This window comes from Opisthocomus hoazin, chromosome 6 (assembly GCF_030867145.1).
Source record: "Opisthocomus hoazin isolate bOpiHoa1 chromosome 6, bOpiHoa1.hap1, whole genome shotgun sequence".
NCBI lineage: Eukaryota > Metazoa > Chordata > Aves > Opisthocomiformes > Opisthocomidae > Opisthocomus > Opisthocomus hoazin.
The window spans coordinates 29,715,565-29,732,118 of NC_134419.1; the positions used below are offsets into that span (position 1 = coordinate 29,715,565).

The following is a 16,554-nucleotide window of genomic DNA, read 5'->3' on the forward strand; positions in this document are numbered from 1 at the left end:
CTCTCTAGTCACTAGTAGTATCCAGTGAATTAATTGAAGGCAAAACAAATTTGCCTCAGATCAAGATATAAAGCTATTTGCTGATTCTTTGATGATTTCTCCTTGTGTACAGTTGTTAGAAAGACCGCACAATCTTTCCGCTGACAACTTTTACTCCCAGCAAAACTTGCTTGATAGTTGTTAATAGAAAATCTATTAAAATGCATACTTTAATTCTTCCAGTTCTTTTAAACTAGAGGTTGCCAATGAATTTTACTGTACAATTCTTTGCTATTTCAAAAGGATCCATAACAAACCAAGACTTAATTTTCTCCCAGACTAAAGATCTTTGTTTAACAAATAAATGCAGAAAAGAAAAAAGACCTAATTTTCTCCCAGACTAAAGATCTTTGTTTAACAAATACATGCAGAAATTAAATATTATGAAATTGATAAAACAAGCAGTGTTTTATATTTGTTTTAAAAGTGCTTCTGATTTGCCTTTTCTGTTTTCCTTCAAAATGGTCAAGTGGGTAGAAAGACATGCCAACTCACAGCATACACTTAAAATTTTACGTAGAGCTACAAAAATTTAAGTATATTATAAAACCAAAGCAAGAATATTTAATGTCCTGGAATTAATTTTTCATGTCTGAATTAGCTAGTCATGTTTTGTGCTTGATTCATTTTTTTAAGACATCTTACTCCATCTTGTTAGGTTAAACAAAAATTTTATTTGCATAATTAATAAACTTAATTTGTACATTTCAACTTGTGTATTAGCTAAAATGCATCTTTTTCTTTATGGTAAAACAATGATTAGAGGTAGAACACCTGAATCATTACATATTAATTTATTATTAGTCTAATTTAAAACCTCAACACTATCCCCACCTTCAGCCTTTTGGTAAATTCATCTATTTTATAACAAGTTTTCAGGCTGGAATGTAAAAGTGTTTTGCTGCTGTTCTGTATGGGATATGTTTGAGAAGGGTTTGAAAGCACAAGTTTATTACTTACCAATGGTGGCACTAGAGAGCAACAGTGATTTAAGAATACCATTCTAAAACAGAATCATTTAATCTGCACAGAAAAGCGATACAACTCTTCCCCCCCCCTCCCCTTTTAGGCTCCCAAAGTGTTTTTTACCTTTTGAAACAACACCTCAGTGATGCTGCAAATGTCATTGCCAAATTGGATTACAGTCACTCTGTGTATTTTATATGCAGGAAAGTTTAGCAAATTAGCACATTTTGTGATGTGAAATGATGCTATTTGCATGCTTTTCATTTATAGCATAGTCTGTATTTATCTGAAAAAACTTCTCAAGCTCTACAAAGTTATTTTGTTTTCTTAAAAAGTACAGATTTTGAGAGAAAGATAAATCCAAATAATATGCAAAGCAAAACACTAAAAGAAATATCATACATGTATAGCCCATGTATTAGCAAAATCGATATAAAATGCAACCAGTTTTCTTTCCAGTACATTCCCTTTAACTGGGTTCATGTGCAAGTGGTTGCCTCCATTTATACAGAAAGATTTTTATTTTTAACATACCAGATTACTGTACTTATCTGCTCCTAGAAAATATGTACTGTATAAACATATCCTTTATCTTGAACTTCAGTATTTCTGTGCTTCCAAGAAGAGTAAAAACATCTGGTTAAGTCACTGTGTGTGAGTACAATATGCAGGCAAAATCCTGTATGAATTGCATATAAAATAAACCATGGCTTCAATCCTTTTATTTTCTCCAAATGTTCAGCGTGACCAGTCTGTTGAAATCGCATCTCTGATACATGTCAGCGCAATGATACCTGATGTACTGAAATGCTTCTTTTCCGAATAAAACCAAGTTATGTTCTTGTTCTACAGCTCCCAATGTTTTAAAGTTTAGTTCTGTTATGTGTGTTCTCCCCCCGCCCCCCATCAAAGCCCCCCAAACTGGAATGGTACAAACTGTTGCACACCAGCGGTGATGGCTCCAAGGGACTGGCTGGACGGAGTTGTCATGTGTCTGCCTGTCTACACTTGCTGTGCAGAACATCCTCTCACCTGTACAGCAGGCACAGACAGGCAGTCGCATGACAACCCAGCCTGAGGGACAGCCGCCAGTGGGAAACCGCTCTGACACACCAGAGCTTCTTCACCAACAGCTCCAGCCAAGAGTCACTCTGGATCTCAGACGGCCGGTCAGTAACCAAGCCGCGTACTGCAACCCATCTAGAGTCAAACCAACACTGCCTATAAAATACAATAAAACCCACTGCTGAAATTTTTACTGTGCTTCCTATAGTACTCTTTTCCTAGTTGTTCTCATTAACTCCCTAAGTTTTACTCCTACGTAGCTTTGCGGAACCATGGTATGTCTTGTCTTCCCAATTACTTCTTGGGCATAACTCGAGCAACTCGCGCTGTTAGATTATTGTCAGTACAAAAGTCACTAACGCTCCTGCTCGCCACAGAAGCCAAGAGCAGCTTATTGTGTGGCAAGTTAATTCTGTAAACGTACACCGTGTTCAACCTTAGGGTAACTTCTCTCTCCCCTTTCCACTCTCACCTCCTCACTTACTTTCATATCTCCCTCCCAAGCCACACAGAATTTTACAATTGGGAATAAACTGTGAAATTACAATACAAACTGCATCTATCACTGGCTGTTGATAATACTGTCCTTCCCCATTGAAACAGAATGGAAATATTTTATTTAGAAATAAGACTAAAGGGGATTTTTCCAATAAATGTAATTTTCACATTTCCACAAGTTCTTACCCTACAGCCCATCTTACCATCCTTTGCACACCAATAATGCCAGTGAAATCTCTGGATGCTTTGGAAAGAATAATAAATCACATTTGCTGACCATGCCCTGTAAAAATGCTACAACACTTTACAAATGGCATCCTTCTGTTTACAGTAAAATCCTTTTTGATTCACAAGCTAGGATGGCATTCCACCTTCCTAAAATCCATTTTATCCGAATGTAGAAGTAGAGAATTCGCAAACTTCAAACGTGCAGGTTGACTCTCAAATGAAGCTTAGGACAAAAACTTACAGCTTTGTGTGTTACTTAACAGAACAGTAACAACTGAGAGCTAAGATGCTCAAACTTCATCTTTTTTTGACTGTGTAGCAATGCCTAACAATACTTTAGCTAGCATTACACTGAATACAAAAGAAAACTGTATTTGTGAGGTCAATGAACGTGCAAATCTTGCACTTATTTACAACAGCCTTAAAGTGGTACACAATATCTTTCCTGCTTGATTTTAAGCAAGCGGAAAAGCACAAAGTCATGGTACTGGTCATGCAACAAGGTTATGATCACAAGCAACTGTACGCAGAATCAGAAACGAATTCAGATTAGGATTTACATAACTAATAGTAAATACAGCTTTACCCACACTGTTCAAACATCAACTTGATATTTCCATAATTACAAGCCTAAAAAGCACTTAGGCACCGATTCCCATCTCCTCAAGGAATAAAATCCTGTTGTATCTTTCAGCAGCAACAAAACCATGTCAAGAAAACAATCACTTCTTTTGTCATACTGATATCATACACAATATTTTGAAATCTTTTGCCAAAGTAACTTGCTTCAAAGTGCATTCCACTGTGGACTCCTCACTATAAAAGCTAAAACTCACAAATAAAGGAAACAATTTACATCCTTCTAACGGCACTAGCAAGGAACCACTTGCATTCAGAGAGTCATTTTCATCTCGGAGTAAATTCCGGATTACAGAACACGGGCTCAGCTTACACTAGAGGGGGTACACAGCCGTAGAGGTCCTAGCAAACACTCCAGCTTTGTAAAATACATTGCCAGAGCTCACTGGTACACAAGCTGCTACATTCCTTACTCAGGGTGGAGGCACAGGGGGAACAAACTCATCCCCGTGGCAGGAGAATGACGGTGAGACCAGGCTTTCTACATCTTCCCCAGCTGCGACAGAGAGGCTATCGCTGCCGCGCAAGGACTGCAGAAGCGACCGGCCCGAGTGGGAGGCACGGGGGAACTGAACTCCCTGCGACCCTACAGCGTGCACAGCCAGACAGTCACATAAACATGGGTATCACTTCACACATCACTGAAGACTACATATCTTACCAGGCTGGAAATACACCAGCACGCAGCCCTTTCAATGATCATCTGAGAACAGGGTGTGACAACTACCAAACCAAGCTGAAAGTGAGGAGAAATGTAATTGTAACAACTGGCATTCACCCAGGAGATCAAATATTTGCTGCTTTATTTTCAGAAGCCAGTAGTTCTGTTCCCGAAACAGAAAGTCACCAGTCTTTTGATTAACCTCATGGTCAAGTAGCAGTTTTGACCATCTTCAGAAAGTAACTAAAACAGACCTTACTATTTTTTTAAGTCCTACTGAGAAAGGCCCAGTAAAAAAGAAAAAAAAAAAAAACCCAAACCAAAAAAAAACCCACCAACATAATTTTGTGAAGTCTTTCCCAGGACAGAATAATCAAATTATACAGCAAATCCGTACTTCAGGAGGAAATTCTTCCACCAGCAAAGCATGGAATCCTATGCTGTTATCTTCTCTTACCACTCTAAGAAATTGTTGAGTTACCTTCCACACGGGCCTGAATTAACTACTGATGTTTTCATGACTCTCCAAACATAACTGTTTGGCAATTAAGAAACATTATTTCCAAATATGCATATGGAAATCAGTGACCAATTCCCTCCATGTACTATTCTGAGATTCCCAGGTGACTCTCTCTAGCAGACTACCAAAACAAACAATTTCTTTCTAAAGTTGCATAGCAGAAGGCATTCCGTAAGTATTTTCAGTAATTTTTATACTTCACACTAAACAGAGATCAGACTTGAAAAAGCAACACCCAAACCACCTCCAAAATTGCCGTGTCACATCTTAGATGCATCTCCAAGTGCTTGAGATGGAACATAGCAAGGGGTGATAATCTCTCCACTTACTTTAGTTACGGTTACCTGTAACTAATCTAAGACAGCAAGTTCTAGTAGCTTAAAGGTAGATCACAAAAAAAAAAAAAAGACAGCTTCAAATCTTCAAGTTCATAAAGGCACCTTTGTATTTGTTTTATATTCATTTTTGTGTCATTGCAATAAAGTACCTCAAATTATGTTTCACGTACTCTCAGAATAAAACTTTCCCTCTTGACACCTAGCACTTGGCGGCTCCTCCCCACTGACAGGCACTCATTTTCCTGTAAATACATCTGAATCTTTTTAAGACTTAAAATGGCAAGGGACAAAATCTTCAAGATTAACTTAATCTGTCCTTCAATCTTAAGGTCTATCCCAAAAAGTCTAGCCCAAAATGGCTACCGACTCAGGAAAAAACCCTCTACTGACCAGCGCAATTTCCACCATCAGCAGTATTCCTGAAGGAACTACTTCTGGTAAGTACCACACTCTGGCTTTGCAGGACTCAGCAGAGCTCTGGCGTATGTACACACACTGCAGGTCCTCTCTCCAGTGGTTCTACAAAATCCACTGCAGTAAAACGCTAAATTGGTTAAACAGAATATGAGTTGTCTGCATAGTCCCCGTCAATCAACTCCCTGTTTTGTCGGGGTAAGCCAGCATTCTGATTATTACTTAGAATACGATGGAAAGATTGAGCGATGTTTCAGAGCTCATTTAAAACTCTCTCTTTACCAGTGCCTCTTCCAGCCAATGAATGGTTCACCCTAAAAAATCACTAAATTTTTGCTGAAAACATTAAAAAAAAAAAAAGAGCTGGAAAATAAATGGATTTTTTTTTTTTTAATTTAGCCCATTTTTTCTACGAAAACCAACATAAACCTTAAAAAAACCCACAAGGGCTTTATTGTAAACCTGATAGCGCACATAATAATCCCATTTTAACCTTTATGAGTTAAGAGCAGGACTGCTGTTGATTTTTGCCTATAGAGTAACATTACTAATATTGTTGAAAAAATAATTAAGCAGAACAGACTAGCAAAAAAATGACTCCCAAAGCTGCCTAACAACATATTCAATAAAGAGAGCACAACCTGGACGTCCTGTTTATCACAGAAATGCTTTTTAGCATTTCAGATTTACTGATCAGTAGTGACATTTCTTATCAAGGTACATTTTTTGGATTTTCAGTAGCAAATTTGAAAATCCGTACCAACTTAGAGCAGACGCGCAAAGGCAGTCCAAAGAGGCATAGGACAATAAACAGAACATTCCAAAGCAGTTTTTGGGGGGTTTTTTTAGACCGATTTGTGGAAACCACAGGAAGAAAGGAAACAAAAAAAAAACCCCACACCCCATAACACCCCACACAACACCCTATATTTATGTTACCAAAATTTCAACAGAAGTCTTAGAAGGGTCAGCATTCTCTATGAATCAGAAAGAGAAAATTTAAAGGATGCAGGTAAAACCTTAAAACATTCTTTCAGTTAAGTCTGTACGAGCTGATTTAATGCTTTAAGCTGATATCAGAAGACTGAATAAATACTGGGGCTTTTTTCCCCAGTAGAAAAACATTGCTCATTCCTTACCTCATCATCTTTATACCAGGACAAGCTTTCTGCAGTTAGAACGAACCAGTATTCCTTGGATCCTCCTTTCATGATGCCAATATTGTTGATGGTCAGCCAGCCTTTCCGGATCACCTGTGCAGAGGTGCAGTCAGGCACATGTTTAGTTCATTACTCACTTGACATAATTCTGCTGCAGCATTCATTCTTTTGAGTAAAGACGTGGTAAATAAAACAAGAACAAGTGCATTTTTTCAGTCTCTGGCAAATTCAAGAGTTTTTGCAGGTTCCTATCATTCAAGAAAAAAAAGAAACGTAACAAAGTGAATATAATGTCTTCAGTGAAATGGCTGGAGGGAGAAGCCTAAGTATTATCATTTTGTAGTTACAGCAAGTATGAATGCATTAAGGCTCGTGTAAACCTGAAGATATCTGCCATATAACAACATACTCTGAAAGTCCATACAACTTCATACATGACTACTCTGTTCTAGTCTAATTGTTAAGGTCATTTTTAAAGTTGGATACTAGGAAAAGCACCTAGATTCTGGCAAAGAGAGCAGCTTCTGGCATGCACTGGGAATCTTCAGAAGAGGCTGAATGAAGTGACAAAGCAGAGAGGTGTTCTACAGTTAACTTGAAATTAAGATAGGAGAGGTGTATGAGAGCTTTTTCCTTTTCATAAGGTAGACAAAAAAAAAAACAACACACTAAGGTGGCAATAAAAATCAGGGGGAAAATGGGTAAAGCAGAGCTTTTTAAAATAGATACAATGCAAAGATGAAAGAACAGATGGGAACAGCATACCTATAAATACTAAGGCCAGGAAGCTACATCATGCGAAGAGAAAGAGGGACAAAAAAAAACTTAAGAGGAATGAGACAACTCCAGAGGTGAAGGAGAGAATGGTCATGAGAACTGGTTTATGGATCACGCAGAAACTTCCCCTTTTATTGGAACATTTATTGTTTTCCAATATATACAAGAGAAAGCAAACATTCCTTCCTATCATAACCCAAACAAGACAACAGAACTCCTCCCAATCACAAAGGGGCAGGGAACCTCAACCATTCTGTTCCTCCCCACGGCAACACCTTTTACTTGCCTATGAAGTATTGAGATGCAAAGAAGTGCTCAGAGAAGCCCTCAGAACTCCCTCGACAAGTCCCACAAGCATGGACCTGTGTGATCAAACGTGAGTTTCCTCTTGCTTTCAGGGAAATAAACAAGACTGTGACATTCTTCTCACAGGGCTTTACAAGACCAGTAACTCCAGCAGCAACAGAGTGCCAGGGAAGCACATTGCTCTATATCTATTCCTTGTCATCTGTAGAAGTTTCAGAATCAGAATTCACTCCCATTCAGCATGCATGTTCATGCAAACTCCCTGCAAAAAACAGCTTTGGTATTGCACAGAGCAAGGGACTAAGATATATTTGATAACTAAACCAAAGAAAGAGATCAGAAGTTGCACCTGAAAAGCTGGTAAAACTATTGGTAATGCACATAATCCAAGGATATCGATTTCATCTCAGATGAGATGATTATGTCTTCTGTGTCGCTACCATCCAGGCCAGCAGTGTAAGAAAACCACTGAAGATCCAAAAATGGTCTATGGGTTTTCAGCCTGTAAGAAAACTGCTAAGAAAGCACTGATCTGGTTCTGAAGACCCAGTAAGCTATGAGAGAACTGGACGCGACTCCCATAGCGAGACCCAAAGGTACAGCACGAGCAGACTGGATGAAATAGCCTGTACCACAAAGGTTTCTGCTTAAGTTTGTCATTATTTTTGATATTCATGTTCATTGGAAAAAAAAAAGTGGAGAGGAGGCATTACTGTTTACAAATAGACATGGAATGCTTGTCCGAGTGTAAGTTAAGGGAAACATTGATACGAACTTGATTATCCATCAAATCCTCATTTTACTTTACAATGTTTATTGAAATAAACTTTTAATAGGAAACAAGGAACATGCACATATAGCCAGTGTACTGCCCTTCAGGCAGCTGCCATAGAACAAGTTGTGGAACCAAGATAATCTCATTTTCTTTCTTCACTGAGCTACACAAATGCAAGTGGAAGAAATTTTAGGAAAAATCCAGGAAATTCAGGTTCTTCAACCACTTGAACTTGGCTTCACAACAAAGTGAGCTATATTTGTAAAGCAGACTAAATACTTCGCAGCAAATGTGCAAAGGTGGTTATTCTCATATCATAAAGAAACTGAAATAAGAGGCTATGGGAGAAGATGCTGTTGAACCATGCTGTCTGCAATTGAAAATGCCGTGTTGCTCCCTCTAAAGCACGTATGCACACACAGGGAGCACAGGCAGCAGGGCCAGCACACTGCTGAAAACTGGCATGGGGACACATCTTGGAAAGGGTAAAACATTTGAAGACAGATCTCGCAGTGGGGATAAAGGGCTGGTTTTTCAAAGTAAACTAGTGAGAAATACCTGAAGAGCATGTTCAAGAACTTAAAAGTGATGAGCACATAAAAGGGAAGTGAGGTAGCACACTCTGCTTATTCCATTCAGTGCTTTCCCTCATCATTACCATAGGCTTTGTAGCGTGTTAAGAGAGTCAGATTTTCTCAATTTGACAAGAACGCATTTGGGGCAAAGGTCTTGGAACAGACCAAGCTAAGGTTTAAAAATCTAAACTATACAAACCTTTTAAGAAGTAATGAAGCTTTTAATGCATCTAGTGTAGGAACTGTATTAGTTGCGTAGCTCCAAAAGACTGTCTTGCTCCAGTCTAACACATTGCCCTATAGATGCATAACCATCACCGGGTGTGGACAAAAACAAGCTGACTTGCTAATACAAACATTGGTCACTGTCTTGTAAAGGAAGGAATTTGCCAGTTGTTTCCTCAAAAATCCTGTGTGCTGAGGATTAGATCCAGCTGTCGTTCCCCCACAACACTGCATGAAGAGCAAGGCACCAAGCTATAGCGATATCTTGGACAGATCTATTTTATGTGCAAATTTCCAGGCCTGTTTATTTATATCCCTCTGGGAAAACAGGGTACTGTGTTCTTTCAAATATCATGGACCCTACAACAGATCATAATTATCCAGAATACTTGGAAACAGTTCCAGGGGACATCAAGAGAGAGAAGAGGAGCTTAGCGCGTTAAGCCTCGTGTTCTTTTGATTGAATTGTTCCACTTTCCCAGGTACATTTTGTTAACTAGAAAAAGCTACACTTCCAAAACACTTAGTACCAGTGTTGGGGCTGGGGCAGAGGGAGATGCCAGATCAAGGTGCAAGTACAAAACAAAGTGAGATTAAGCAACATAGTTTTTACTTTCCAAAGACGCTGAATTACACCTTAGACTCCAGCCAGCTTCTCAAAAAATAACTCAAGCTATATTTTAGAAATAAGTGTCCTTCCATGGACAACAAGCATCAAAGATTTTCATAGCTACTTTTGAAGTTAAAAAAACTCTGATGGGGGGGTGTTGGTGGTTTTAAAACTATTGTGTTAACTATGTTGTATAGTACTTCAGCTTGAAAAATGAAAGTAGGGGGTTTCATTATTGTTTTTACTAGTTCATTTTCTGGTTGGTTTGGATTTAAGAGATCCCCTTCAGTATTTTCTGTCATATTTCTAAATGTAACTCTATGCAAACCGGATATTAGTGACATGAGTTATGGACTTCAGGAAGGTGAAAAATATGGGCACTGCCAGAAGCTAGTGAAGACAATATTCTGACCGGTAGTTGGACTCCACGTACAGGATGAACAAGAGATGACACAGTTCCTTCCTTCAGAGTCCTGATATCTAATCTGGGTGCCCAAAAAATGAAACTTAGAGGGTACGCATGCACATGAACAAGCCAGAAGGAAGTCATTTTCTGATAGTTCAGCTGCACAAACCCCAAATCATATCTGCTGTTCTTATTCTCCACCACTTCATGGATAAACAGGAAAGCAGGATTTGACACAAGAGGTACATTTTATATATTGCTGCAGGACTTATTCATTCCATTAAATCAAATAAGGTATTTGTAGAAGAAATACACTGGAGAATCAGAAAGTGATCTATTTCTTTAAAAGCAGTATTTGCAAGATGATTTCAAGGTAAGTGAGAGATAAATGAAATTGGCTGGGCAGACAGAAATACAAGTATGGAAATCATGAGTCTGGCTACTTCTGCAACAAAACAAGCAGCAGCATTTGTTGAGTTAACATAGCACTCTATTAAAGTTATGTCACATAACGCCATTGAAATAATTTTGAATGCACAACAACTCCCAGCACTGCTCTATCTTCTAATTATTGTGATAACAGCATGTGTTACCAAATAGTAAGCACATTGAGAGAATAAAAACTGCGAAAACTACTCTGTGAGGCATCCTTACAAGCTATTGGTTCTTCGGGTTCAAATACAAAGATTCTTACACTACAGAGGCTAAAAAGGAACAACAGATGAGAGGGGAAATTTAATGCAGTATTTCACTGTAATTTGCCCAATGTCAGAGGATAAACTGATCAGATCTGTTCTGACACTGAACACAAATAAGGCCTTCTGACACTGCTTCCTCCGAAATCACTGCACAACATATCACATAACTTAAAAATAATGACAGTGGCTTAAGTCGTAAACCCATGTCTACTTTGAAGAAAAATTTAGTCTTTACTGAAGCAAACCACTCAGTAGTGAAAAACTGAAATATGCTTCCAAATGTAGTTGAACAAAGACTGAGGTGATTAAGTCAACCATGAAAGAATGTTAACCTAAAAAATAAGTCCAGTTAAAGGCCATTTACAACAGCAACAGTCTTGATAAGGTGAAAATTCAACAGCAGCATGTCTCATTCAAGGATATTTCAAAATTTAGCATCATGTGGTTGTCCACATCTTTTACAGAAACACCAACACTTCTTAACAAAACAGCTTTGTCATGATTTTTCATGACCACCTCAATGACCCTGGCACAAATTTCCACTTCCATCTACTTGCTGAAAAAAAATTCTGTAAACACATTTTCTTCCTGGGTCATGCAAGGTAACAGGATTTAAGTGGACCTGAAGAAAAGAAGCAGCAAAGTATGCTGCAAAGCAAGATTAAAAAGCAAAAAAAGACCAAAGGGGTTACAAGGGAAAAAGTTACTTCCTAGCACAACAGTTCAGACCAACTGATGGGGTTTGAATGCTACTTGTGTCCAGAACAAGTGTATCAGATTGCTAGTGTAAGGTTGTAAAAGAGGTGGGTCAAACAAAGCCTTGGAACCCAAACCTCCAAATCACTTGGCCCATGACTGGAATGCCATAGTTCAGGTTAAGCCCCTGCTCCAGTTAGAGGGGCTACTTCAAGCACAGCAGCAGATTTTGCTGCAGAAGTAAAGCACTAAACAGGATTTCATGTAAACTATATATAATCCTCTATAATCTGACTATCTTGCATTCTCACACACAGAGAATCAGTTGGGCACATGGAGCAATGATACCTTCATCTTCAAAGGTTTGACAGGAAGGGAAGCTTTAAACACTAACTTTTAGTCACCAAAACAAATCTCATCACACAAAATAACGCAGTTAAGAGTGTGTCAGCTTTCAGGAGCCAGATCTTGCTAGAGTGCTGTGTAAAACCCAAGCACTACACCGATTATTTCAAGCAAATTAGAATATAGACTAACCTGTGGCTTAAAAAGAAACTTTGTGCAGTCAGGTCAAAACCTCAGGCGGTAGCAAAGGAAAGACAAACAAAAAAGGCCAAAGATTCAGTGTGAGAGAATAAATTAGTAGAGAGGAAAAATGAGCAAAAACATGTTAAGAGGAATTGGCACCACGCTTCTTCCAAAAACACAATAATGCTGCGCTCATCTTATTTCCGAGATTCACAGAAATAGTTAATAGTTATCTGCACTCTTCAAGTTCAAAGCAAGCGACAAAAGAAAAGCAATGGATTGCAAACGAGCATCCCACTGTTTTGGGAAAACTTAATGATCTTGATCTCCCGAGAGGTTCAATTCAACTGCTGTTAGAATTAGTGCTACCTAGTCCTTCTTCCTTTATTCAACATTAGTTTAAGTTTGTTCGAAATGATAACAAATATAATTTAATTATGTGGCAACCAACTGGAAAAATGTATGTTTTCATCATAGATATTATCGAAGAATGCACACAATACAGAGATTTACTACTTACGCCTAGCCATCACTATACCAGGAGTAACTTGTTATCAAATTAACTGCTGTTTAGACAATTAATTCTAATTAGTAATATTAAAGGCATTCACATATTTATTTACTCATGAGGTGGAAGGGTTAGAAAGGAACCTGTCCATGATGTATTCATCCTCCTGGTGCTACGAAAAGAATGCTAAAAATGCTTTAAATATTTTTAAGTCTTATTAAGAAAACTCACTTTTTCCTATCAGAAGTAATTCCTTTGTATAAACAAAATACCAGTAACAGTACCTGTACCCATAACAGCACGTTCATTTAAGCAATAGCTAATGTTTCCTTTTGGTTACTAGAAACTTATTTGCCCACCTTTCAAGCAGAGGTTTCCTATGAATAGAGGTACTTACAACAGATAAATACTGCTTTCCAGTTATATAATAAAATAAACATCAATTAGTCATTTTAGTTTGAGAAACTCAGTAACTTATAAAATTTTAATTTCATTCAAAGTTTTCTATAACATTAAGTTATACTAGTTCATACTTGTAACAGCATGTCAGTAGCAGTTAAGTGATGAACCGCAATTATACTTTGTTGAGGAAGTGTTACAGACAAGACAGTTTAATGTTAAGTAGTTTAGTAGCAAGTATTCAACAAACCAATGAGTTAGAGACAAACTTTGCCCTCTGATAAGCTAAATGAAAAAGCAACAATAAAGCTTACAGAACTTAGCTCGTACAATTTGCCTTGAAGGCGGTAGATTGGTTCCCTGAAATAGCAAATTGCAAAAATGAAGTTTTATTTCAGAAACATTTTCTCATTCTTTTCAACTCCAAACAATTAATTTACAAACATCTGTTTACTATCTTTAAAATAAAAGGTTCAGCAAAGTCCTTTATACCAAAAGTAATCCAGTTTCAACATTTAATTTAAAATGCCAAGCTTTTTCTCCACTTCTTCAGAGGCAGAATATTCACCTAATTAAAAAACCCATTCATTTTACTGGTGTATTTTTGAAAAGTCAGATAATTGGTCAGTGTTCCTTTTATGGGACACTCCAAAGTGATGATGGTTGCTGTGTTTGACACATGTTCCGGCACAGCTACATAAGAAGGAAATCTCTCCTTGGAGAGGAGAGACTAGTCTTTGAAGCCATTTCAAGTGTTTAGACCTTTCAAGTTTTTTTTCATTTTAGTCCAAACCATACATTACATCAAAAATGCCATTCACGCTGGTCAGGCTGTGGGGGAATCATTGCATCCAAGAAGTGAATGGATTGTTTTAACTAGTATCTCAAAAATAGCTAGAAATTTCTTGGTAGGAGGAAGAGGCTGGATTTCTATTCCCAGAAAGATGACTAAGTTTTCAAAAAAGGCTGGAACTCTCATCTACAACAGCAGTATAGGAGACTTTCTGAAATCTCAGGTTTATCACCTGAGCGTTCTAAACTCAGCAGTCACATTTGAAAAACTTGACCTTGCACTCCTGAGCACCATTTGACCAATTTGCACATGAAAACATCAGGAAGACGTTCAATTCAGGTAGTTATTGACAAAAAATTTCATTGTCTTATTTTTACTAGAATTTTTTATTTCTTTTTAAAGTATGGACTAAGTCCATAACATTTTCTTTTCTGTTTAAGACTTTGCAAAACCCTCAAAGTGAGCAGAAATCCTCCAGGTTGTAGAAATTTCATTACTTTTATGTCATATGAAAAACAGGACTGATCCTGTGAAGTACTGAGCACCCCTGGCCCACACAAAAGCAAAGAAGGAAGCAAAGTTCCGGAGCACTTAGCATCTTGCAGAATCAATCCCATATTCTTATGTGATAAAAAGAAACAAACAAGTAATTTCATTAACGAATCTCAGTGAAAATGCCAGTTAAACTGAGACCACCAGCCAGTTATTCTTTTTTTACTTTGAGAGAGGACTATGGTACATAGTAAACATCTTTATGAAGTCAACGGAAAAGTTTTAAAAAGAGGTAAAGGCCATTCCACTTTTGCTTGCTGAATTGCCCCTTCACTGCTATTAAGCTGTGAACAGGTAAGAACTAGTAAAACAACTATGACAAAAGCACACACAAGCAAGTACTCACCAGTGTTTTGGATTCTGAAATTCACAAGTTTACAGTTAATGACAAAATACATTGATGTGTAACATGAAAGATTCAATGCACTAAATGGCATGGGAGGGGAGACACTAACCAGCAGTGCAAGCAGTAGCAGAGATATTAAACAACAGATGATAATAACTAAAGCCAGGTGGCTCTAAAAAATTCAGTAGGACAAGGCAATGAAGATGCATTTTATATATGTCTGAAGCAGCAAAGGTAAATGATACACTTATAACAAATAAACACAGCTTGCATTAACTTGCACATGCCATTATTCATTCTCTGTTAGGTGCCTACCTGATTTCCCACTGCACTTTTGTTAACCTGACTGCTTCTTTGTTGGGCACTAAGGAAAGCAGAGGAAAAGAGTTATACTGAAGAAACTCGAACTAAGCCAGTTCCCGAGGAATAGATTTTAGCAGTAATAGTTACTTCTGATTCCAGCACAGAAAGCTAGAGTAACAAAGAAACACAGCAAAATCATTGCATAGATGTGCATATTTCAATGACTTTTTCTTACAGTATAGGAACGCCTGCTCAGGACAGAAGGGACATGCACAGCAGACAGCTCGCACTAATCTTCTCCTTCATAACAACATCCTACTTGGATTGCTAAAGGTTACTAAAAGCAAAGAGAAATTATGGCTCACGTGGGTCACTCTGGAAACATTAGCCTCTATAAATATTCAAGAGAGACAAAAAGCAAACCATTTTTGTTATTTAGCGCAGTACAACAAAATCCTCCCCTGCTGGAGGCTCTTTAATAGCTTTGTCTTGACAGTTTGTTTTGGATATTATTCTAATATTTATATGAACGTTGAGGGTGTAAATATAACCAATGGGTGAAGCAATCACAAAGCTGGTTCAAAAAGCTGGAAACTTGTAAGAATTGAGCATATTTGAAATTAAAACATATTTAAAATATTTTGCTGAATTCTTGAACTCTGGTAATCCCAGTCCCTGAAAGAAAACACTCTCCTGTCTCAAAAACATACAAGTTGCCATTAATTCTACAAGCATTTGCATTACGTGGTAGTTTGTAAGTGTTAGGCCACAAAATTAAAATACTGCTGGAAAGAGGAAAAAAGTGTTCAACCAGCAGGCTACTTGACCACCAGAGCGGCCACTGGTGACAGAAAGCTTTGTTTGGATTAGAATATACCACTGAGGCAGGCACTGATAACTGAAGAAACAAGCACATGTATTAGATCAGCTACAAATACTGCTCAGAGTAAGAAAGATGTGCTTGGATTACAGCCTGTGGGCCAATCCTGCAACTGTTTTGTGCACAGCTGCTGTTCCAAAGCATCGCTGAAGCACCAAACTCAGCCCTGGCCCAACTCTGATACATCAGACCGCACTCGTATCAAACCAGCAGCCCCATGCTGTCTGTGAGAAGATCCACCAGGATGTCTATTCCATGTGCCTATTCACTGCGCTTAGCTCTCAATCATCCAGATCACTTGACCAAATAACATGGAATGTCTCTGGTGCATCGCCTGAGTTGCATAAGCTTTGGTGCATAAATAATGATTAAGTAACATGCACACAGCAAACACAGCACTAACCCCTCACTAATTTCCATCTGTTGCTTGAGAAACACATGAGACGGCTTTAGGAAACCTAATCACCATTTGTTTGGTTGGGGTTTTTTTAAATTTTATTTTATTGCCTTAGGAAAGCTAAATAGACCACTAACATCATACTAAGAAACCCACGCCTTTTAGAAATAGCCCAGCAGCTGATCCTCTACCTACTGTTCTAAATACAAATTACTCTTTATTGTAGATTGAAGCATGTAGCTATGCCTGAGT

The 16,554-nt window shown here is 38.0% G+C and overlaps 1 protein-coding gene across 3 annotated transcripts in view; it reads right to left on the reverse strand.

Annotated features, from left to right (window-relative positions):
• Window positions 1-16,554, reverse strand: part of DNM3 (dynamin 3) — a 183,190-nt gene that overhangs the window by 119,723 nt on the left and 46,913 nt on the right. For 2 of the 3 annotated variants that reach the window (XM_075422424.1, XM_075422422.1), the window contains exons 13-15: window positions 15,038-15,086; window positions 13,362-13,391; window positions 6,508-6,621 (exon numbers count right to left, since the gene is read on the reverse strand). In XM_075422424.1, coding sequence (XP_075278539.1) covers window positions 6,508-6,621; window positions 13,362-13,391; window positions 15,038-15,086 — 193 coding nt within the window. The remainder of the gene's footprint in view (window positions 1-6,507; window positions 6,622-13,361; window positions 13,392-15,037; window positions 15,087-16,554) is intronic. The other variant, XM_075422423.1, reaches the window with a different exon arrangement.